Below are 25,690 nucleotides of genomic sequence, written 5' to 3'. Positions count from 1 at the left end.
GTAAGTTATAAATAAGTACTTATATGAAACAAATTTTCGCATTTTATTCATCTAAACGCTTGAAATCTTGTCATAGTTCGAAAAAGCCACATTTTTAAAAAGTCCAATCAACTTATATTTTATACATATATAGAATGTAATCTTTCATTCTTTCTACCCAAAGATTGTCTACAAAAAATTGCTTAGCAATAAGACTGCCTTTTACACTATACTTTATCTCAAATTCTTCAACAAGTCTTGTAATATCGGTGCAATAAAGTGTTAAATAAATTATAAAACGTTAGAGTGTAAATGTTATAGTAATACATGTAAAAATATAATACATATATGCTAAATATGTAATAAAATACCTTTAGACCTACGCAGAGCACCCAATAAGCATATTGTTAAGACTTATTTGTTGAGTCAACAAAACTAGCTCTAGTTACAGGTTATTCAATAGTTACTATATCTCATAATGTTTATAGTTATATATATATATATATATATATATATATATATATATATATATATATATATATATATATATATATATATATATATATATATAGAATAACTATATATATTATAAGTAGTATTTATGTGTTATATGTGTATTTCTTATGTATTATTATTTCAGTGTGTTGCTATAATTATGTCACATATTTTTCACCTCATCTGCCCTTCATACGCTTTCTGTTTTTATCTAATGGTTAGCTGGTAGAGAATGCCATATGGCATTAAGCTCGCCACTTGTACAAAGTTTTATTGTGCAATAAAGAATAAATAAATAAATAATCAAATATATGTTAAGAGCCTCCTCTTTTTCTTTTTTTCGTTAAAAATACGAAATACTCGACTTGGGTTCGTCTTTCCAATATTACTTCCAACATAATATTACTCGGCAGTCAATTGTTTGTTTTCCGACCTTGAGAGAAACATATTACATATTATAGTTGTTCCAAAAAATGTACATATATTTTTCAAGACTATAAAAAAATCCAAGGAACTTCTGATATTTCTATAACATTTTAAGGTAAATAAAGTTACAAAAACAATAAAACTAAACAAAACTCATGACTATATCCATATTAGGGTAGGTAGTCAAAAGCAATTTACTGAAAAATTGAAATAGCGATATAATTTAGAAGTTAGGTTTTAGTCGGTTATTTTATTTAGTTATAATTTATTTAGTCAGTTATTTGTAAAATTTTTAAATTATTTAGCCTTAATCATCACCAGCCAAATTTCTCGATTTTAGTCTAGAATAATAAAAAGCCATATTTCTTGAACTATATGTAACCTATGTGTATGTGTAGTTTGATGGAATATCAAACAAAAAACAGTTTTATGGAAACATAATTTAGATAGACCATAACCAGAAAGTTATATTTACAACATTTAAGAGGACTGTATAACCTTCGCTTGGATATCTTTACACATTTTGTAGAAAGATAATAATAGCGTTTCCATCACTTACAAACTCTACATGAAAAGGAAAGTTGTCAATGTTTGTTTTTTTTTTCTAAAATCCATCATAAAGACTTTATCAAAAGCTACATAAAATTTAACTCTTTATTTGGATTCATACATTACCGTAGGCGCTATTTTGGCTGTAATATCACCGTATAATTGTTTCATCACTGCGGATTAAATTATTACAGATAGGTTTTTTTTTTTATAATTTATGAATTAGTAAGATACCAACAACTAATGTTTTAATAAATAAATAAAATATTAAAAATAAATTTTATTAACAATGGTTATTGCTTTGGAAAATGTATAAGAAATATACAATGAATTTCTAAATAATGTTACGTAAGTAATTTAAATTCTTTGGAAACACGAATAAAGACAATTAGAAGCGTTATACCTGTGTCTGTTCACAACAGAAGCTTCATGCAATTTAAAGCCACTTCCAGACTTGTGTAACCTATAACATAATAAGTATATCGTGTAACCATGTGTAACGGATATGCTGCGGTGGGACCGCATAGGTGCTCAAAATTATCATTTAGATATTTCGTTTCACTCAGTTTTCATAGACATTCCTAATACAAAGGTCACCGCAGCTGTCACAGTTATAATAGTAAATAATGACGAGAAAAACATTTGTCGATCTAAATTATCATTAATTTAACTAAAATACATTTTAGTTAGTTCACACGATTATACTCCTAATAATCAATATTCACATGTCACTATTCTTATGAACGCCGTCCCGAGTATTATTGTACCCCTGATGTTGAAATGCAAATAAGCGAATACAACTCCTACTCTAGTTTTGTTTGTGCAGATCTTCTGTCGCGTATTTTCGGCGACGGAACATCGATATATTAAATTGTATATATTTGTTAATTCCAGTCATACCGCGCAGAAGATCAATCATGAAGTACGTCGACATAACGCTACGGAACGCTAGCACCCGGCGTCTGTTCGGTCGTCGACACGCGTATCTTCGGCGGACGTAATGTCGACAACGCCTTGCATACTTTTCTATGCAATGTACGACCAGGGATCAGCAATAGGCCTAATGCGACGCTAGCCTATCAGTAATATGAGAAATGTTTGGTTGCTCTATCAGTATAGAACATGTTTTGAATAATTTGACTCAACATAAATGTAATTTGTATTACAACTATGTATTGATTAAATAAGGCTGTATGTTTTTTTAAAAATAAATATATATAAAAAATGTCTATTGTTTATATATTTATCATTGTTAAAACAGAGAACAAAGTAAAGAACATTGAGTTCTTTACTTTGTTCTCTGTTTTACCTATTTTCCATGAACTTAGATCAATGTCGTAAGTGTCATTCGCATGCTGAATATGCGTCACATTCATCATTGTGTAATTATATTCGTCATTATTTACAATTACATAGTTTATACTCTACTACTAACAATGTATTACTCCAGTCAAAATTATTATATTTGTGAATGAAATTAAAATTAAATAATAAAAGATTATATCAATACCAAGAATAGAACCTGCTTGTTTAGGTACTTGAGCCTGTTTACTACATTAATAACTAAAACGTTATTCACGCAATAAAGTTCCACGTACCGCTGGTTTTCAACAATATCTACTATATAGATTTTTGTGCAAATCTATATGATTAGTACTTAGATTATATAGATAGAGTGTATCCATACAAATGTTTTATTAAAACTGGTCAATTTTTTTGTCCAAATGTGCGTGAACATTTTACTATAATGTACGTTTATTACTCAATATATGCCACAAATTATTTGTAGGGTAAAATTCAAAAATAAAAAATATACAAAATTTTTACGAATAAATTTGAAAGGACAAGATACACAGTGCACAATGTTCCGTAATGATGCTTCTTTTAACTCAATACTTTGATTTATATATCAGTATAGACATAAAATATATTTTAATATTTAAATCATAGAAAATGACTGCCAATTTAATTAATACATGTAAATTAACGTTTAAGCTTTACATGTGTATATTTATATAAAAAAAAACAAATGGAACCAAACTCAAATTAAAAAACGACCTAATCTGAGAAATGTTTAATTACTTATGGAAAAAGGTGTTTTACGTAAAAAAAAATGATATAGATTTGCTATGAGCGTATGCTGTATGAAATAAAAATAAAATGACGTCATTGAGCAAACAAACAATTAAAAAATGTACCCCCTTATTCGTTATTTATTTTTGAACAGGTAATGTAAACTTATTGCTATAGAAAAACTCGTTTTTTATCAATTTACAATAAAAATTTATACGGATACCAAGGTTATTGAATAAAATAATTGATATCTAACTCTATAAATGTAATATTAAATATTGCTTACTTGAGAAATGTTAAGTTTTATTTTGTAAATCGTTTCAATCGTGATAAACGAAAATACAACTATGTAGTTTTTATTTTATCATATTTAAAAAAAAATCACTTCAATACTATAATATAAAATATAAAGAATTCCCCATTCATATAAATTAATTTTAATCAAATATTCACTTGCGTATAAAAAGCTATCGTTTGACAACTAATTGAAATCATTCAAAAATAAAACTGTAAGCAAAGAAAGAAAAAAAAAAATTCGGATCTTACAATTCTGTGTTTTACTTACTCGTATATTGATGTCTTGTGTTAATTATTACTATTATTGCTTGTCACATCTATTAGGACCACAAGTAATAACTTTAATTCATGTCGTTTAATTTTGATTAATAAAAAAAAATGTCAGCAAAACATCTTAACAGACTAAATTTTGACCCGTTTTTACACTCAATGCTCTATCTATATAATTTAAGGATTGGTATTAGTAGATTTGAGTCAAATTAAATAAATATAGCATTAAACATCGTATTTTAGATAGATAATGGAGACATTCCTATAGTATGAATGCTCGGATCTGGCTCGGATATATATAAGTAGTCATCACAGTTGATTGAGTTTTAAACAAACAGACCAATAATAATAAACTTATTAACATGATAATTAACACAGTTTTTATCTATGTTAATTTTTAAATGGAGTTAAAAAGGTCTTTTTAGTAAACAATATACTACATAATATTCGGATGTACTTTGCACAATTTCACATTTTTATACTTTCAATATACAAGATTATTACAAAATCATTAGCATCCCTTTAACGTGAGTTCTACCCATGAAATCGATCATTTTTCCCAAACAAAGTAATATAAAAAACGACAAAGAAATTTTAATCACGTCCATATCTCCAAGTTGAAATATATTCAGTTACACTGTATATATAGAACACATCCTTGAAAGGATACTAATGATTTCTAATTCAACCTGTATAGATAGATACTATTATATATATATATATATATATATATATATATATATGTGTGTGTGTGTGTGTGTATATATATAAATTATATTATATTTCGAAAGGAAATTATGTGTTTAGCGGTACCTTAATACATAAGCGATCAAATCGACAAATATTGTTATTAAACTCATTTTTAATTAAATTCTATCTATTAATTGATTTGGTAGATGTGGACGAGTATCGACGGTAGTATAAAAACATTACTACCTACTTATTTAATTACATTCTAGGAACGTTTCTGTGCCCATTTCATATCATCAGCACGAGGTTTACATCCGGTTAAGGCCTCAATAAATGTCTCTAAGGTGGACCAAAAACGAAGTTTTTCCAAGGGCCAGTTAAGCCAACCGGTGGTGATACAAAAGTAAGTCTCGTGCGGCGCAACGTGGTGAATACGATGATGACGCCGTGGTAGGACTATGTGCCACTCTTGCAACCACACCACCCACCATGGTAGTCCAAAATACGTATGCGACCACTTGTGAATCTGAAAATATTAGAGAAACATAAATGCAATGCTAATATATTGCATTATGATAGTTATACGAAAAGTATAATTATTTAATAACAAAATCACGAAAACCATGAAACTTATAAACTTCATATTTTACAAATGTCCTATTGTAACACAAGGTTCCATTAAGAAAGAGTATTTTGTATATTCATATGGGAACAGGAGAGATGATTGATATTCCTTCTTACCTGATTAGTCATTGCCACGAATATGCAACATAGATACCAATATGAAATCCAATGGAACTCTTTGTCAAGGCTAATATTATCATAAGTCAACAACTGCCATACGATACGCGCAAGCACAGGTATAGTTATCGCAAAGTTGTCACCATTTGTTTCCACAAAATCATGTCGAGTAATTGATGTAGGATCAATGTGATGTTCACGGAAAGGCCGTAGGAAATTCTGAAATAGAAAAATTATAACAATGTATTATGTCTTACAAATTGTCGTCTTTGTAGGCTAGAGTGAATAAAACTTAGAAATTGACATTGTTAGAGTCTGCGTGCTCTATTTTAATCAAACGTGCTCGAACTTCAATCATATAAACTAGATTTTTACTACTTCGTACGCGTGGATTTCCGAAAATCAGTGAAATAGACCACTTGTAGATGGTGCTCATGATAAAACATATACCAGATTTTAAGTCAGACCTTCAGAAACACGACTGTGGAACTCACATTCAATTTGATGCAGTAGTTTTGCAAGATGTAAGTTTGTAGAGACAAAATTTATAAAAAATATTGTTTCGGGTTCTGTTGATCTTATTGCCGCTATATATCTATGATTTTTATATATAAAAATCATAGATATATTTGTTTATATATATATATATATATATATATATATATATATATATATATATATATAAGCTTCCCCCATAGACTGCCACCTGCATCTATTGACTCGCTGCAATGCATTTGAGGTCGTCACTACATCTGTCGTCACAACAAGTAATCATGTAGGACCATGGTTCCATAAGTTATTACTGCCAACACGTCCTGCTTAAAGACATTCGTTTTTTTAAATTTAAAGATATTTTGGATGATAAAATGTGATGTAGTTTTCCGTACGTTGCCTAGTCGAATTGGATTCGTCAGTTGATTTCTCGGTTAAAGTTAAATTTATAGAGTCGGACAATTTGTCTCAGGTATACATACTCGTCTACAACTTCGTAGTCTTACTGAAGATACACTTCAGCACCTCGAGATGCCTATAATTAATCCGGTACTATTGGAGGGACTGTAATACAGCCCATGTCTCGACCGAATCAACGGCTTTTACATAGTCCACAAACGCAAGACTTAGTGGCAGATTTTACTCGTTAGTCTTCTATATAATCTGCCGTAGAGTATTTATACTTTTGCACACATTAAAATATGTCTACAAGGCGGACTTAATGCCTGATTGCATTCTCTACCAGTCAATCGTTACGCTAAACAGAGAAAATGGCGGTGCATAGATTTTAAAAAAATTTAAAATTAAATAAATGTGTATATGGTCTATGATGCTAAAACCCTTTCGGAAACCAGCTTGTTAGGGTGGTTAGAAGTCGCCGAGTTTGCGCGTAAGACGACTAGTCGGACTCTCAAAAATAGTACGCAGATGCAATTCAGAAGGGGTATACATAAAAAAATATTTCGTCCATAGAGTATTGCAACATTTCTTGAATAATAGGGCTACCGCACTTGCGCTCCACGCATCGGGCGTTACAGCGTTATGCGTACAGTCCTTCAGAGGTTTGTAAGTATTTGCAAATACCAATTTTCTACCCGCTCTCAGAAGCTCTACTGTAATTCGGTCCTCTCCCGGTTCCTTGCCATTTTAAGCTGTTTGAAAGACATTTGAATCTTATGCAAACTGACGACCAGAATATCATTGGTATAGTGTCGAGTGACTTTAGCTCTTTGGTCGTTTTTCGCATTGGTATGCGGCGTTAATGACGATGTATACAACTGTCCATGTAGCGAAAATTATATCACCCGTGTCAGTCTATGACTTGGTCTGTTCGCTTCGCCCAATAGTCTCTGGCAAATACTTTGGAAACTTGATTTCCGCTCTATTGGCTGTTTAATGCATGTAGTACTGAACTGACGTATTCACACCGTATACTTGTACACTTAGAGATTGCCTATTAACCTACCTATATTCTGACGTAAACGTTAAATTAAGGAATCCCTTATCACGCATAAATTAAAAATCTTAATCTAATGTCTATTTTTAATTGAATTTTAAAAGTATTCCATATTTAAATGTTAAAATTGTTCTAGTAACGAGCCTTTTTTTTAAAGGGTGATAATGGAATGTTAACCCCGCCCGCGCTATCGGTATACACTGGCGGGGCTCCAGTGAGAGATGATACTCGTAGGTTAGGATGAAGCAGGTCAGTTACCCTATCATGACGAATTCAACAAGAATTGTTCACGATGGTTGGAGGGGGAACAACGTGGAGGTCAACCTGATAAGGTATATTGCTAGCAATGGGTTCATTAGACCCCATTACTAACAATCACTTTCCCCCCTAACGAGCCGTTTTTTTTATTGCACTACGGTCGATGGACAAATGTCCTAACGAGCCGTTTAATGTAATAACATTCGATATATTTGTCGATACTAAGTTCTATTCATATTATTATGATATTAAAATCTGTCTAAACTTAGGGTCAGAGCCCACTTTATCTTTATAATATTAATGTATAGATTTTGGAAACATCATAAAGAATTCTATTAATAAGCATTTTGCAATTAAAAAGCATTACAATTGCGAGAGCAATGGTATCCAATATATATGGATATCGAGCTGTAGATCAATCTCGATGCTATCTAATCCCTAGATTGAAGAATTGTGTTGACATTTGTCATGTGACAGATAAGTGATGAAATCAAGTGTCCATACAATATACTTATATTTAAATAAGTAGGTGTAATTATAACTATAAAATAGACAATGTCTGTATATGAGAGACATTTTTAGAAATTGATACGAGGGGGAGCTTTTATAAGAATAATAGAAGCCATAATAATTTTTTGAATTTTTGTCTGTTTCATATATAATTCTTGCGTGACGTCGGAGTTAATATCTTTATGTTACGTAAATTTCTGCATCAAATTAAATGTGGTTTACAATTGTGTTCCTGAACTTAAATTTTAATGTATGTTTGACCTTGGCAGACAACTGGTTGTTCATCATTTAGCAGATGTCTTGAATTCTAGCTATAGGCCAAATAAATTAATGATTGATTCAATTATTAAGTATGTATATGTTCACAAAATAAAAATAATTACAATATTATTATGTTTTCTTTCTATTATCTTACAGTGGCAGTATACAATTACTTAGTAATAACCACACTGTGAAATAAATTCACAGCTGGAATGATTCTCATGAGAAATATAGCTAATGTACCTTTACCTACTAATGCAAAAAATACATTATAGCTACATAAAATTAAATCCAAAGGTATGAATATTAATAAGTAATGAATACTTTATGAATTCGTGTAAGGTGAGAAGTTTTGCGAAAAAGTAAGCTTCTACCTTTATCTACAAATTAGCAAGCATGTGTAGTATAAGACTAAGGAAATCAAAGTTGACATAGCTTAGTAATATTTAAGATAGCTGCCATTGATTTTAATATTGAACCGCATACTTTCAATCTACTATAGTTACGTAATATAAAAATTTATTAACAATAAATCGCTAGAGTTAGAAAATTTAAATATTATTTTTCCTTCTTTTTATACACAGACACAGACATATTATGTCAACAAAAGCACGTTAAGTACCTGGTGTAAAGATAAAATAATTTTAGAGAATAATATTTGGTTATATAGTTTGCACTTGAAAGAATGTTTTATTAATCTGCTTACTAAGACGACTCTCACGCGACATATTTACTAGTTTACATAGAATAGGTACATACATTACATCCACAGCCTAGATTATCTTGTTACTAGAAACCGGATGTCGAATATTTGGGGGCGGAGTTTACTATTATCCAGTGGCACAATATTTAAACCCGAACCAAACTAATCCGACCGAGTATGGACCCCGGTAAGTATACCTTTTATTAACGTGCCTATTTGTGTCGTACGAAGTGTACGACACAAATAGGCACGAATAGGCCGAATGTGTTATGAAAAAAAAATATCTACATACCACGGGACTTTTGTTGTAGTATTGCAATGTGGGCCTTACCAGTTTACCCTTGCGAAGCTAAGATAGACCAACTGGTACATGTAATATACAAGGTGAAATCATACCAGTATAGTACCAATCGTGTTATCTACCACTGGAGTAGAACATTTTGAACCTCTCATTAAATATTGAAGGCTCAAAATCTTTTATTGTTTTTCGACCCAAACACTCTTTAATTGGACAGCATGGTTTATAAGAATAAATTAAAAAGTAATGTAAAGTAATGTAATAAAAGTAAACTAAAATTAAAAAGTCCATAGAAATTAATGTCATACGAACTTAAACTTGCAGAGCGCGTGTCGAGGCTTGTTTTATGTTGCTCAATCGACATAGAAATTGAGGGATATTCAATGGAATTTTAATGGGTAATGAAAATATAATCTTTATGATAATAAGAAACAAAGCGATGCAATTAAATTTAACCCATAAAAATATGATGTTGAGTAAACGGTGGTCCGGTTACTAATATAGCCCACTACAGCTAACCCAAATCTGTTACAGAAGCTACAACTGACATCTATAATGTAAAGCTAAGTAAATAGGTAATAATAGCAAAATACGCAGCTGTTACTGGTAAATCGATCTAAGGTCTTATATCTTTCTTTGGTCTCTCAATAAAAGGTCTTATGTTATCATTCGCAACACTATCATTGCGAATGATAACATACGACCTTTTATTTAAAAAAAAACATACTTCTATATAACATACTACCTTTGACTGTGAAATAAAGTCCTTTATTATTACCTACTCTTCAAACTCTTCCAATTGAAACCCATATTAATGGTTAAACGTCTCAAGATGTTGGCGATCATTTTGTAAATATAAAAATATTGAGTAATGCACAATGTATTGTCATCAGATATAACACCAGAAACTAGATCTAATTCAGTTTGAAAGATTGGACCTAAACTAATAAACAAACGTTACAAACTAAATACCAGCTTGTAATAAAACACCGTTTCAACACTATTGGAGTTTTTTTAATGGTTAATAATGGAATGTTATCCCGTCTGCGGTATTGGTATACGCTGATGAGGCACCAATGAGTTATGATAAATGAGGATCAAAGCAGGTCAGTTGGAAGAATTTAACAAGAATTAACCACGATGGTTTCCAGGGGGAACCGCGTGAAGGTCGATCTGAAAGGGAATATTGCTAGCAGTGCGTTAGATTCCATTAAATACTGACAATCCCTTTACCTTTAACATACCTACAGTAAACTTTTCTCTCTAATGTCACTACCAACATTTTGATCATGATTAATAATGTCCTACAGGGGAAAAATTACAATTGAAGTTATTTCAGGATTGTATCAAGTCTGAGTAGTGAGTGTAGGTACGCTGTATACAGCTAATCCAAAATTGATTTAAGTTTAATAATTCTCTTACAATTTTGTTTTTTTTTTTATCGAAATGAATTATTTTAGAGACAAATATGATAGCAAGTCATTTTGGTTCACGTTATTTGATTAAAGGTCGCTACATATCAGTAAAACATATCAGATTTTTTTAATTAAATTTTTCCGTTACGAAACAAATCATATAAATTTGGATATTGTTTATTCTATTAAATTATTTACAGTCTACATCTGAATAATGATCGACTTGTTGTACAATTACGTCAATGCCTGTAGCTACATAATACTTTTGGGACTATTAATGTATGGATGTACAAATTTTCAGTGAAAGTACTAAATGCACATATTGCAGAAGTTATTCTTAAATGCTATCTTATAGTATTTGAAATCTGTTCATACAGATTAAAATTGCGAATTTAAATCAATTGGCAGTTTACTTTTAAAAAATGAACAAGCAACAGCATATTAGCGCTCAAACCGAATAGGTGCAAGTAAGAGAAGCGTTGTAACAATGATGAAAGTGATCATTATGGGCAAGAACAAAATGTGTCCATTACTTTGCCTATAAGAGGTAGATCAACCGCTCCCCAAGTATCAGCAGCCCAGTGCACTACGCCCGAAGCAAAATCTGCCGTTAGGACACCAGCAATTGCTGCTAATAATAGTGAGGCATCCGCGCGAATGTGTCTGGCCATCAATATGCCGGCAGAAACGCATAATGTGCAACAAACCACCACACACACCCATTCTTGCAGTCGTTTGCCTGTAGAAAAAAATTCGCGATTATAAATATCCCTATTGCATGAACCATGTACATTATGGATGTAAATTAGTCTTTTCAAAATAGTTATAGAAAATTATACTATACAGCAGAGGTAGCCAACCGGTCGATCGCGACTATTAGACCAGTTGATCGTGGCAAGGCAAAAAATGTAATATTTTGCTAATCTAGCACAAGATACTTAGACGCAATGCTCGCACTAATACGTAGTTACTAAAAATAATTTTCAGTTTTATGTTTTCCCTCTTAATAAAATAAATTATACTACAATACTACATAATTGTGTACTAAACTATATTGTTTTATTTGAGATTTCAAGAAGTATGTAATTAGTAGATCACATAAGGTTTTGTCAGTAAACAGTAGATCTTAGTCTAGACAAGTCGGCCACCCCTGCTATGCAGTAGAGATGCGTGTACTACCTGTAAAAGTCTGTATAGAAAATTTCATTCAAAACTATTCAGCCGTTTAAACATAATACCAGTGATACTCGCGATGTCGTTCGCATGGAGAATATTTTAATTTTACATAAGAATAAAACCAGACTAAAAATCAAGGTGTTGACCAAAGTATTAGATTATGACCACGCGAAATTTCTTCAGAATCTGTCGAAAGTAATTTTCGAATGATTCGTATAGATCACAGATAATATAATACTAGGTATAAACTTACTCAGTTTTAATATAGTAAGTACATACAAATAACCAATATCTATGTATGTATATGATTGTATCTTATTATAAATACTAGTTAATCCAGTAAACATTTTCTTATCGAGATAAAAATTAAAACTAATACTCAAGTTAGACGAATAATACAAAATTTCATTAAAATGGTGGAATAGTTTCAGAGATTAGCGTGAACAAACATCTTAACACAAGATTTTTATATACAAGTATTAAGACAAACAGACGAAAAGTTCCTTGCCCTTGCGATTGTTAGCTTCAGAAATTTCTCAATAACAATGTACAGGTATTTTTGCCACTAAATAAAAGTTAGTTATAGTTCATTATTACTGAGACTAAGAATAATATTATTATAATAATACTAGTACATTAATTCTTGTTCTTAGTTTTTAATAGTAGTATTATGTATGATTGTACATTAATACCATCTCAAAAAGAAGTTCAGCTTGAAATAATATATCCAGGACTTTTTCTGTCAACATCTAGGTAAAGTATAGATATCTACTCAATACAAAGTCAGTCAAATGTTAGTTGCACTCACATGCCGAGGGTTACATATATAAAATAATCTGTAAATAGGTTTTTGTTTAGTTCTTTCTTCCATTTTCCTCTCCTTTTCCCATTATGGAGGATCATATTTTTAACAGACTTGAAAAAGGGAAGAGGTTTTCAATATATTAGTTACTGTAAAATTTCATATTTGAAAGAATATACTTTCAGATGGATCCCTCAAAATTCATGAAAATATATTTCAGACCTAAACCACAGAATCAATTTTGACATGGTATAGAGATAAGCTGAAGGAGGAGGAGGACATAGGTTACTTTTTATCACAGAAATTAAACTTGAGGAGGGTGAAATAGGGGATGAAAGTTTGTATGGGGAATCAGTTATTTTTTAAACCTTACCTCTTAACTTAGACTTCACTTAAACTTATTTTGATATTTATAATAATATTAATAAGAATACAATTTTCCATTACTTTCATAAAGATTGGAAGATAAACAAATAATGAACTTAGTTCTTTAAAGTCATTTGATTCTTTTTAGATTGTAATTTTTAACAGGTGCTTATATTAAATAATCATTTTGTATCAATAACAATAGAAATACAATATGAGCCAGAATAATACTATCCTATCTAATAACAAAAAAACTATAGACTTAATAAAAAAAAAAATGTAAAAGAGCAGTTTTTAACCTTTAGAAAACAAATAAGATATTTATGAATAATCCATATCAATAATAACTGAATAAATAAGTATATATATATTTTTTTAATTTACCAATATTAAAACTATGGTTCAAAGTAATCCATGAGGGATCTGAGAAATTTTAATAATTACCTATATACATGATACTTGATTTTCAAAAAAATTACAAGAATTAAATTAAATTTACTGGTAAAACTAAAAAGAGTACAATAAAAACATAACGGAAAACACGAATAACATATATGGGTCTGTATTAAACAATGGTATTATGTTTTATATTAAATTATTATAACTAATATTATATGTATTATATTGTTTCAAGATTATAAAAAAAATATAAAGGTACTCATTGGCCTAAGATTATGTTAACATTACTTATATATCATTGTGATGGTTACTAACCTGGACTATAGAGTTCTGCAAGTTCTTGAGCTCCTTTGTGGCGGGGGCCCCATCGAAGTTGCGATCCTGCATTGCTTGGGAATTGCGTATTAGCATTAGGATCATCCTCGGACATAGAATGTTCCAAGATTTCCCTTTCTGTTTTTACCGGGGCTAATAATGTAGTCGCCATGGTACTAGCATATTCAAAGCGATCACAAGCCAATCCACTGATGCCGTCTCTTTTAGCACAAGGCGGTATTGGTAATGGCAAAGTCATCATTAATTTTTACTTCAATAAAATTAAGAAATAGCCGGATAAACGTCAGAGCAAGCGATTATTATTGGGTGTGTATGTATATAAATCTTATCACTACTTTTTTTTATCGTCAGTCACAAAGAGTATACAAAGGAAAAGAGACTGCACTTCATACAAACCACGTAAACCGACTGGGTCAGGAATATCTCACCAATGTACAAAAAATCAACCTTTCTTATTATTTTGGCCTGATGTTCAAAATGAAAACAAACAGGGTTATAATGATACTATAGTTAAATAATTTTTCTACATTAATAAATTAATAAAAAAGTAAATATTTCACTAAAACGCGAATCATGTCATAAAAAAAATATATAAATTTTATGAAAAATTGCACGTTTCGATGAAGATTTTCTTTGACAAAAATAAAACAAACGATAATATTCTTAAATATATTTATTATTTTATACAATATTACCTCTCAATTTCGTAATATTATTGATAGTTAACACATGTATTCAACACTATTTCGAGAGCAGTCTTTGTAATTGTGTCAGTATTAATTATATAGAGTCGTAATTTTTACGTCAAAATAAAAAGAAATATGAAATACAAAGCTAAAACTGTTACACGAATAGTTTGGATGGCAGCCATTTGTATCGCATTTGACAGTATTTTTGTTAGTTAAGTTGGCACTATTGTGATTTCATTATTTAACTTAAGGTTGGCATAATATTTTCTGACCAAATCCATACATTTAAAACTAATATAGAAGTTACGAAAGACTGGACAGTCAACGTCATAGAACAATTTCAAATCGAATAAATTGACACTAATAATACCTATATAATGAATGACAGTGACAGTAGTGTTTAGGGTTGCCAGGTGATATTTTTTATTTTTACCCAAATATCAAATTACTACATATTACAAAATTACTCGTCCAAATCGATACCTACCTATAACAACTTTAACATATTCACTAGAAGACGCTATTTCTGTAAACTTATTTCTAAAATTAAAATTTCAATGTGATATCACAGTGAAATCTCCATTACAAAATGATTGAAATTAAATTCTAAAATATTTAAGTCAAAATTATTATATTTTTATATACTTTATAATGAATCATGATTAAAAAAATAATTACGCAAAATTATCACATTATAATATTAGGTTTATAGATAAATTTAGAGAAATGACATTTCAAAATCACCTCCATTGTATCGATTTTTATCATATTTTGCCAAGTTTCGTGTTTTCGTTTCTACCGTGAAGCAGTTATGTTTGCATAGCTGTTTCGGTTTGAAGGATAGGAAACGGATGGTGAATATATAGAGTACAAAGGTATTACACCTTAGTCCGCAGGAATGGCAACGCATTGAGGGTATTATGGTCAAAACAGTATACTTTGTTATGTCCATGGTACTGTTCATCTTTAAGAAATTAAAGGGAACAGGAAATGTAACGCGAATTTAAAATAGAATATTAATACATATATTTGTAGTAAAATAATTTGTTTTAACAAAACCTTAAAAATAACAAGCTGTTAGATAACACGTAGATAAAGAAGAGCTCTATTGCCATTAGACAAAAACCTCTTCTTAAAATCCAGTCTCCTCTTTTAATCCAGCTTGTTTGCAAAATTGTATAAATCTGAGCTTAAAGAGAGGCTTTGTAAAGAAGTCAGCTAGTTGATTCTCTCCATCAGTTTTCAGGACTTCAAGATGTCCTGTAATGATACATTCTTGAATTAAAAATTGCTGAATGTGCTTTGTTCTGTGGTGACATTAAAAGGCTGAGTTTTGAGCCAATCTTACAGCTGCTTCACTATCTAAATTATAGATTTAGTATAACATACTACAAACTAAAAGACCGGCAAAGAAATTACAAAAACGAAACGGAAATATGATTACACATGATGTGTGGAAAAAGTAAATGTGGGCATGAAACAGTGCTGCACTAGCACATTCTATCATTACATGTGTTTGTTATATTTATAGTTATTTACGACATTAATTTTGTAATTGTGACGTTTTATAGTTGTAAATAATAGACCTAAGTATGTTTTCTTATAGTTTGTAAGTTTAATAAACCTTTCACTGTATTGTGTTTTACTCCCCATAAGTAGGAATAAGATTAGTAGTAGGCAGGGTTTAAAACTAATAGTTTGTATTTGATAATTATGTTTAATTGAAAATAAATAAACATCCAGAAGTGCTATTATTAAATTTATAATTAGTAATTACAAATTTTGTAATTCAACTATTATATTAGTAATATACTAATTTCCATATTCGATTGAAAAACATTTGATTATGGAACTTAGTATATTAGTGACTCATTACTAATTAGTAATAATTATAACAAAGTCCTTTCCCTGCATTTACTATTACTGAATGACAATGTTGACGACGAAAAAAATACATCACTTTCCTATGCATTCATTTGTATTACATATAATAACGATCAATATTCACCTACACCTATTTTTAATAAACATAATAATTATTGCCTAATAATTTACTTTCTCACTTACTGTAATAATAACTATCGCAATTTGGTATAAATAAATTTTTACTAAAACTTTACTTGCAATACATCTATGAAAAGTTGATAACTGTTACTAAAGTTAAATTGGCAAAATTCTTGCCCATTTACAAAAAAAAAAAAAACATTCCAACGCTCGAATCGCCTCGTACATCGACAACTATTAATGAATGAAATTAGTAGTTGGACTACATTAGTAATATGCTGTATTAAGGTTGGATAGCACTAGTAAAAAGTCTGAGTGGTTACTAGGGCTGTTAGTGCTGCTAGTGTAATCATCCATCATCTCTCTCGTGAAAAAAGTGAATTAACGTATGTGTAAACATAAACTGTTGTGCTTCGTAAATCGTGTAATAATAAGTGTATATCTGTCTGGTCTTCGTCAAAATTCCCCTAAAGTGCACCCGATACTCCAGTGAATAATATTTATCTACTTCCATTCCACCTCTCATCATCAATCTGGTAAGCCACTCTGTATTATCTATAATATAAATAATACAAAGTGACTTAATATAGATTCTATATTTTTTTTTAATGGGTGATAATGGAATGGTAACCCCACCCGCGCTACTGATATACACCGGCGGGGCACCAATGAGGGATGATAGTTGAGGATGAAGCAGGTCAGTTAGCCCATCGTGACAAATTCAATAAGAATTGTTCACGATGGTTTCCAGAGGGAACCACGTGGAGGTCGACCTGATAGGGCTATTGCTAGCAACGTCGAACTCCAATGCTAACAATCCCTTTCCCCCCTATAGATTCTATATTATGCTGACATTAGTAGTCGAAGATTTAAAAATCATTTTAATAATCCCAATGATTTGCTCAGTCAAATAATTAGTAGTTTGATTAGTAAAGTCATGCATTGCTAGTCGCCAATGACCTCAAATATTTTTTTATTTCATATGAAAAATATATTTTATTACAATTCAAGAACTTATTTTATTACAGAATTAATATTGGTAATACCCATTTTAACTAATATTTACAACTATTAAAATTAACTGATAAAAACTATTTGTTATACCGAATAAATAAATGTAATGTCTATGTTACTGTTTATGTATATAGGCGACGGTTATCACTTTCTATCAGGTAGACTGTCAGCTTGTTTGCCGTTCTAAATTGCATAAAAAAAATGTAAACTAAGCCAAACTCTAGTAAGCTACACTGTGATGTTTCTTAACTAGTTTTTGTACACGTAGAAGTTTCCTAGATGCAGACTCGAGTAACTTCGGAAAAAATACCATTTTAATGTTTCTGTGCAACCAGTTCAGTATTATATACTTTAAAGTAGGCATGAATAATATCCGAACTACTCTGATATCTATATATTCGGTCCCTCGGGATATCGATGACGGTAAAAAGGAGTTGCCCATACTAGACGAAGATCAATATTGATTTCGATCTAGTTTCTTCATTTCCATATTACATATTGAATAAATGACATTTAATTCATCCATTATTGGGTTAATATATATATATATATATATATATATATATATATATATATATATATATATATATATATATATATATATATATATATATATATATATATATATATATATATAAATATTTTTGACAGTAGATCGCATAGATTTAAGTAGAAAATAATTCAAAGGCAGTGCTAACTCTCAACATAATGTAGTGATAAATACCTAATTACTTATTAGATTTGATGTCTTTTTCTTTATATACAGAATTGCCAATTTTATTGTGAAATAATGTTTATTTTAATTTAAATATTTGTGATTGTGTTATGATTAGTAATGTTAGTCTTGCTTGTTAGTTGTATAGTTTACTGCCATATCTGCAAGAATTTAAAAACTTGTTAACGATAAAATATACATAATGGATTCTAGAGCTGCTAAATTAGCTTTAGCTCGTAAAAAGGTATAATTATAATATCAAGAAAACTATTATTCTTTACAGTATTACTTTTTTTGAACATTGCTGCAATAGCTTCATTTAAAATTAAGCAAATATTTTCTTTACTCACAAACTGTAATGTAATGCGGACTACCAGTTTCATTGGTAGCAATATACCCTCTTAGGTCGACCTCCAATCTTGGAAACCATTATGCTGAATTTCAGGTGTATTCATCACAGTGAGCTAACTAACCTGCTTTTTCATTCTCACCTATTATTCCTCACTGGTGTCCTGCCAGCATAACCCGTTGGCCCAGGTGGTGCTACCGAGTAGTAAATAAAAAAAAATTAAGTAGGTATTTGGATTGTGCACAGTTAATAATTTATAAAATGTAATTTGAAACATACTCTTCTCATATTGCTGAAGTTCATTGTTTGTAGAGGCCACTAACAATAAAATCAATGGGCAGCTTGTTTGCCTTACTCTCCTATAAAAACAATTAAATTTTATTTCTATAATTTTCTTTCAGTTAAAAGATCATCAAGTGAAAAAGAATGTATCTTCACAGAAAGAAGAGGCAGTAATGATAACAGAATTTGATATTCCTCAGGATAATCTACAATCTGTCATACAAAATAATGAACCTGATCCAAATATTAATTCACATTCATACAATATGGAAGAAATTCAACATATTCATAATGTGATAGAATCCCATAATTTAAACCAAAATGTCCAAACTCTTGAACCAGATGTAAATGTTACAGAGATTCTGATTTCTCAGAAAAGAAATTTGGAGATGCAAGTTGATGAACAACAGAAGAAATTAAATGAATTAGAAAATAAATATACATTAACAGTTCAGAATTATAATGCATTTCAACAGAAGTATCATAACTTAGAGGATGAGTATAATGTCCTTTGTAATAAAGATAAAATTCTAACAGAGAAGTTGCTTGAAAAGGATAAAATAATTACTGAATTGGAAACAATTAAATCAACATTATCAGATCAGTACAATAATTTATCAGAACAGTTAGAATTCACTAAAACTATGTTAACTGCAAAAGAGACAGAAAATGCCACGCTCCATAACCAATTATGCAATGTTCAAAATCAATTAGACGTAATGAAATTACAACTTCAGCAATTAACAAACGGCACAAATTCTGAAGTTACTATCAAAAATGACAATTCACTTCAAACTGAGGAAATTTTACAAAAAATTGCAGTCTTAGAACAGCAATTGAAAATGTCACAAAAAGAAAAAGATCAGATCAGTGTGCATTATGAACATTATGTGAATGAGTTAAACCAACAACTAAAATCAGTTATGTTAAAAAATGAAAATATGTCCAAAGAATTACAGAATTTATCTAACAGAGAGACTAGCTTGATTGAGCAGATAAGTGACATGGAAATTAGATTACAAAATTATTGTATAAAAAATGAAGATGTTGAAAAAGATATAAAAAGTAAAACCAATGTTGAAGAGCTAGAGAAAAATTACAGTAACCTACAGGTAAGAATACATACAACATTAGTTAAACTTTCAAGCTCTTATATTCCTATAGGGGTATGAAAATAAAATATAGACAAAACACCATTCTGTAATTTTAAATACTTACTTCTACTTGTAATATTCTTGCAAACTGTTTGATATTAGTATACAAAATTATTATTATTTCCGTTAACTGTCCATTGCTGAACATAAGCCTTCCCTATAAGGGGAGTTTTGCCTGTAGTTGCCATATTTGAAAGGCAGGTTGGCAACCGCAGTTAGGCTTTTAGAGATGTCTTAAGAGGGGTGTTGCTGTCCATCCCTCAAAGAATCAACTAAGGGAGAGTCTTAGTTGATTCTTACAACACCCATGGGAAAGGAAGGGGTGGCCTATTATTTGTCGGGATCTCATGGCTACACATACATAATACAGTTCAATAAATGTTCGCATTGAGTTAATGCCTCATGTGCTTTCTAATGGGTGAATAGAATGGTAACCTCACCTGCACTATCAATATATTATATATTGGCCTATCACTAATGGTAGGTCAATTGGCCCATTGTGATGAATTTAAAAAGAAACAATGATTTTCAATAAGAATATGGAGGTCAACCTATTAGAGTATATCACTAGCAACAGGACTGTTAGATACCATTACTAACAATTTTTTTCCCTCTTGCTCAAGATGTTAAATATATATAGCAAAATCAGAAAGAAAATATATACAAGTTTTTTTTTTTTTTTTTGTACAATAAAATGTTATAGATTATCTAATCTAAAACTGTGTACCTGCCAGATGTATAGACAAACACTATACACAAAAATCAATCTTAACTTAGGCAAGTCTTTTATGTGGTAGTTCATCAATTGAATGTTAACATAAACCAAGAACACTAACCATGTGAACTGAATCTATTATACTTGCAGGCTACATTGGAAGATATTAAAATTAAATATGAAGAAATACAGGAAAAATATTTGGCAAGTGTAGCTAAAATCAAACAATTAAGTGAAATGGAAGATACTGAACATAAACATGACATATTGAAATTAAATGCAGACATTGCAAGTGATAAAGTTGCTGCACAAAGGGCTACTGAACAGAATAAGAAATTGAAAAGTGATATGCAGAATTTGGAAGAAGCTTATGTCAAAATGGTAAGAGAATCCTATTTATAATACAACATTGGCAAATCCAAGGATTACTAGTTTTGATATTTATATCAATTCTTCACATAATCATACAGTTTGTGATTCTATGTCTTTTGTATTAGGAATAGAAATTATTCTTATTAAACTATTGGCAAAACCCCTCCTTATGACCTGTTTTCATCAGTAGACAGTATATTATATGATCATGATGAATAAATCATATATAAATTTATCATGTGTAAATTTTGTATGTCTCTTTCTCACAAATGTTATTGTCATACTTTAGAAAAATGTTGATATTTACATTTATTTTTAACTAATAATTTCCTACATGATTCTGTATATAAAGTATCCTCTGTGCTATGATATTGTATATAATGACTATTCATCTACCAGTTTTCATGAAAATCTGTCCAGCTCTTTAAGCATGATTAAATAGCAAATATTTTTTGCAACTTAGAATGACAAAACACCGATGACCCATCTGATGAATAGTGGTAACTGTCACCTATAGATGTGAACAGTGACAACAGGGTATAGTATATATAGTATAGCATATATAATATAGTAGAGCGACACAGTCGTCGCCCATGATATCCTCATACATTACAAAACCGTGAGGATTAAGATGTTATGTTTCTGTACCCAGTAATTTCGTTGCTATATCACACACTTGAATGTGACAGTATTCCTTCAATCAGAAACACAAATGAGGTAGACGTAGTTACGTTAGTTTAAGCATGCAACTACAACATCCAAACATCTTTATACATTTTCACATTTATGATATTAGTAGAATAAATTTATTAGCCACTTTTAGGAACATGGTTAACAAGGCTATATTATATATAATATTTTTAAATTGTACACAAATATTCAATTTTGTAGTAGATAAAAAGAGGAGAACTTGTAACGTATTTTTACTATATAAACAGTGAGATGACAGTGGAGAGCTGTAACTTCGACTTTAAAAGACAGTATAAAAAAAGAAAGCAACATTTATTAGTAATAATATTAAAATGATATTCCAATATGTAGTAAATAGTTGAAAAAATTGAAACCTTTGTATTTTAAATAAATAAATATTTTTAATTTACATAAACTTAATTCTAATCATTTTTGAATACTCATTCACCCCTTAAAAAAAACGCATATATTCTCTTAGACATGACTTTGTCTATAGCTGAAAGCGCTTTTAAATCTAGGGTGCATCAGAGGTTGGCAAGGAAAATATTCAATTTCATTTGCAATTCAGAGTCTAATTCCTTAGTTCTCAAAGTGGTGCAGGTGGACCACCAGGGATCCACGAGAGACTCGACAGGGGGTCTACGTTAGCGTGACAAATAAATGGGGGTTCATAATTCATAAACAAGGGTCCACAAAAATTTTGTTATATTACAATGTAACATGATAACATTAATAATTAATAGTGTAATAATTACATATTTAAATAAATACAACACAAAATAATAGAAACAATATTTAGCCAAGTTTAAATGTTTTCACATAAATCCAAATTTTTATAAAATTTTGATTTATGTGAAAACTTATATTATACAAAAACTTATCTTTCAGCATAATTGAAACTTAAAACTACCTGTTTCAAGATAATTGAAATTCAACCAAATTGTGTCTAGGGACGTTTTACGTCTGGAGTCTAGACTTTTTCTTTTTATTTTTACCACTTCGATGGGGAGTTTTTTAAATTAAATAAGTGAGAATTGATGGGTTTCTTTTTCTGTGAGTAGATGTCAAAAAAATAAAGTTGACATCCACTCACAGCACAAGTAAAATTAATTACCTAATCAATTCTCGTTTTTTTTTCGAAAACTATTAATTCGTGGGCGGAACTCAGCCGTAACTCAAATTTCTATAGTTAGATCTAACCTTCAGATTTTTATTGAATTTTGGGAATATGGTAGAAGTTAGCTGTAGGGGGTCCATTAGAACCAGCTAAATTTTGAAATTGATCTATAAGAAAAAAAGTTTGGGAACCTCTGCTCTTTTTTTCTCTCTCCCTCTCTCGTATTATACGAGATTTTAATTAATTATTATAAATGTAAAAGTTTGTAAAAATATCTGAATGTTTGTTAATTAGGCTTAAAGGCACACTATACTAATATACATACTTTCATCCATCAATACATATATATATTGATATAAATAAACATTTAACTTTACAGAGCAGTGATAAGTTGGAACTTACTGAAAAGTTGGCAGCAGAAAAATATTTGAATCGAGAACTAACCATTAAATTAGCTGAAGTAGATGAAAAGTCAAAGGAAATACATTTAAAACTAATGGCAAAGGATGAAGAAATGATTAGACTACAAACCGCTTACCGGAATCTTGAACGAGAATTTGAAAAACAATCTCGTGAAATCCAGCAATCAGAAAAACATTGTACAGAACCTCAACCAATTGAACTTCAAAATAAGTCTGATCTTCCGGAAAACCTCGAACTTAATGATAAAGAAAATGTGAGTGCATGTACATACAATCACTGCAGTGATGAACAACAAGGTTCTTTCATTGAGCCATCAAATACAAAAAGTCATTTAACTTATCAGAATGATGACGCCATGTTAAAGCTTCAGGAACGTTTCCTAAAAATAATGGAAGAAGTTGCAGATTTATCAGATGAAAAGCACAGATTAGAACATATAATAATGCAATTGCAAAATGAAACTGATACGATATGTGAATATGTCGCATTATATCAACAGCAACGAAGTTTATTAAAAAAACGTGATGAAGAAAGAAGCGCCCAAATAAAAATTTTCCAAGAGGAATGTGATAAACTTAAAAACCAGATAGAAGAGTTAAATAATATTCTAACAACATTTGCTGACGATAAAGAATTATCATCTTATTTTCAAGAAGAATCAAAACATAAAGAATTACAAAAGGTAATTAAGTTGATTTCGCATCTTAAAAATAATTGTTTATTTGACCCTAACAAAAATAATGTTGATTTCAAAAACTTTTATCCTTGTAATTGTTGTTCTGGTAAACTTATTGAAGTGTAATGATTAATAATATGAATACAATAAATTGTATTATTATTTATTGATAAATTACTAGCATGCTCACATGTATGAGTTTCTGAAATATACAATAACAATATTTAGATTTTTTACAGTAATATCATTATACCTATTATTAAATTTGACTATTATATATTTTTACAAAATAGGTTTATTTGTATTATAAAATTCCTAGAATCGATATTTAAAAGTGTATGCCATGAAAACGGGATGGACGCTTTCGATATATGCTGGCGGAACACACAATAAACAAATGATTTAATTTTTTTTTCTCAAAAAATGTATAGTAAATAAATAAATAAATTTAGTAAAAAAAAATAATATATATGCTTTTTATTGATAAACCCTAAAATTACAAAATAAAAAGCAAAGGCCGAGAATTTTGTAAAATGTTGAAAACAAGTTTTGGTCATCATTGTTATTTCATCTTTTAATATCTATATTTCAAGCTATTGATAGGTAATAATAAAGGAAATAAGGAAATGTAAATATGTAATTTTGGTAATATAATAAATATGTACAATTTATTTTATGGTTGTTTTTTTTTACCATTTGTGATTATAAATTACTGTCCATTTTGAGAATCGGAAAAGCATAAGTGGCTCTCTGTGGCGCCTATTCAATGGAATTATATATGAGATACTCATAAATACATTGAATAAACGCCACAGATATCTCATAATAATTGTCCGTTACTGTCTTGACATTGTTTTTAGATGTAATATCCTAACTGCTTATCCTAAAGTACAAGATTTACCTATTTAGGGAGCAGTTTGTAACATTTATTTTGAAATAAACTTATTATTATTTATTGTAGAGTTTAGTGAACCCGGTGTGGTAGGTAGCGAGCGAGCGAGCAATTCGCGAACCGTTGACTTGAAGCTTAACTTATTATTACTTACGTACAGCTTGAAGATGTTTAGGCACAAAAGTAATAGGTTTCGATTCTGACGTACCATTTTCCTAAACTTATCTCTAAAATTAAAATGTCAAGTTGAAATCACAGCGAAATCTTTAATGTAAGGACTAATGTAAACAAATTTCAAAACGATGCAAAATTGTTGAAGATGTACATAAAAAATACAGTTGCAAGATTGAATCTTTTTTGAAGACGGTTTCAAAGTGCCTACTTCTTGCCTTCAGTATTGTCTTGTCTCATTGTGCTAATGTTAAAAGATTTCCTGAATAAAAATTCTTAATTCACCTATATCTTTCTGTATGTTTCGCGAAATATATGTCAATGGTTGATATATTATATTACCAAACTTATTTGGAATCAAGATTGATACTAAGGTAATACTAAGGCCTCATTTACCCAGAGAATGGGTGTGTTATTTTTAAGAGTGGGATACAT

General features: G+C 30.0%; 2 protein-coding genes and 1 long non-coding RNA gene across 5 annotated transcripts; 1 reads left to right on the top strand and 2 right to left on the bottom strand.

Annotated features, from left to right (window-relative positions):
- Positions 1-4,931: 4,931 nt before the first annotated feature.
- Positions 4,932-14,337, bottom strand: LOC113516883 (plasmanylethanolamine desaturase). Its single transcript, XM_026901371.3, has 4 exons — positions 13,972-14,337; positions 11,447-11,652; positions 5,521-5,739; positions 4,932-5,305 (listed from the first exon to the last, which is right to left on the bottom strand). Exons 1-4 carry the CDS (start codon positions 14,231-14,233, stop codon positions 5,045-5,047), a joined length of 948 nt encoding a protein of 315 aa, XP_026757172.1. The 5' UTR covers positions 14,234-14,337; the 3' UTR covers positions 4,932-5,044.
- A 310-nt stretch (positions 14,338-14,647) lies between these two features.
- On the bottom strand, positions 14,648-18,561 carry LOC128202044 (uncharacterized). Its single transcript, XR_008253573.1, has 2 exons — positions 18,424-18,561; positions 14,648-15,941 (listed from the first exon to the last, which is right to left on the bottom strand). It is a non-coding gene; the product is annotated as an uncharacterized LOC128202044 (long non-coding RNA).
- LOC113517003 (interaptin-like) lies at positions 17,201-24,863 on the top strand. 3 transcript variants are annotated; one of them, XM_052900910.1, is made up of 5 exons: positions 18,449-18,658; positions 18,860-18,986; positions 19,165-20,157; positions 21,065-21,295; positions 23,473-24,863. In XM_052900910.1, the coding sequence occupies exons 3-5, from the start codon at positions 19,219-19,221 to the stop codon at positions 24,316-24,318; spliced, it is 2,016 nt and encodes a 671-aa protein (XP_052756870.1). In that variant the 5' UTR covers positions 18,449-18,658; positions 18,860-18,986; positions 19,165-19,218; the 3' UTR covers positions 24,319-24,863. The 3 variants fall into 3 exon arrangements, with proteins under 3 accessions (XP_052756871.1, XP_026757317.2, XP_052756870.1); XM_052900911.1 differs by lacking the exons at positions 18,449-18,658; positions 18,860-18,986 and adding an exon at positions 17,201-17,221; XM_026901516.3 differs by lacking the exon at positions 18,860-18,986 and having other exon boundaries at positions 18,405-18,658.
- Positions 24,864-25,690: the final 827 nt, after the last annotated feature.

This window comes from Galleria mellonella, unplaced genomic scaffold, assembly GCF_026898425.1.
Source record: "Galleria mellonella isolate WM207_F2 unplaced genomic scaffold, CSIRO_AGI_GalMel_v1 utg72, whole genome shotgun sequence".
NCBI lineage: Eukaryota > Metazoa > Arthropoda > Insecta > Lepidoptera > Pyralidae > Galleria > Galleria mellonella.
This window is presented reverse-complemented; position numbering and strand designations above follow the sequence as displayed.

What these genes read in the sequence shown, in the direction of transcription:
- LOC113516883 (XM_026901371.3), bottom strand. Translation starts at nt 14,233, where the DNA reads ATGATGACTTTGCCATTACCAATACCGCCTTGTGCTAAAAGAGACGGC. An exon ending in TGCAGAACTCTATAGTCCAG is followed by an intron (nt 11,653 to 13,971) that starts GTTAGTAACCAT and finishes TTTTTTCTACAG; the next exon opens with GCAAACGACTGCAAGAATGG. An exon ending in ATCTACCTCTTATAGGCAAA is followed by an intron (nt 5,740 to 11,446) that starts GTAATGGACACA and finishes TTTCTATTTCAG; the next exon opens with AATTTCCTACGGCCTTTCCG.
- LOC113517003 (XM_026901516.3), top strand. Translation starts at nt 18,617, where the DNA reads ATGGATTCTAGAGCTGCTAAATTAGCTTTAGCTCGTAAAAAG. An exon ending in AAAATTACAGTAACCTACAG is followed by an intron (nt 20,158 to 21,064) that starts GTAAGAATACAT and finishes TTATACTTGCAG; the next exon opens with GCTACATTGGAAGATATTAA. An exon ending in AAGAAGCTTATGTCAAAATG is followed by an intron (nt 21,296 to 23,472) that starts GTAAGAGAATCC and finishes TTAACTTTACAG; the next exon opens with AGCAGTGATAAGTTGGAACT.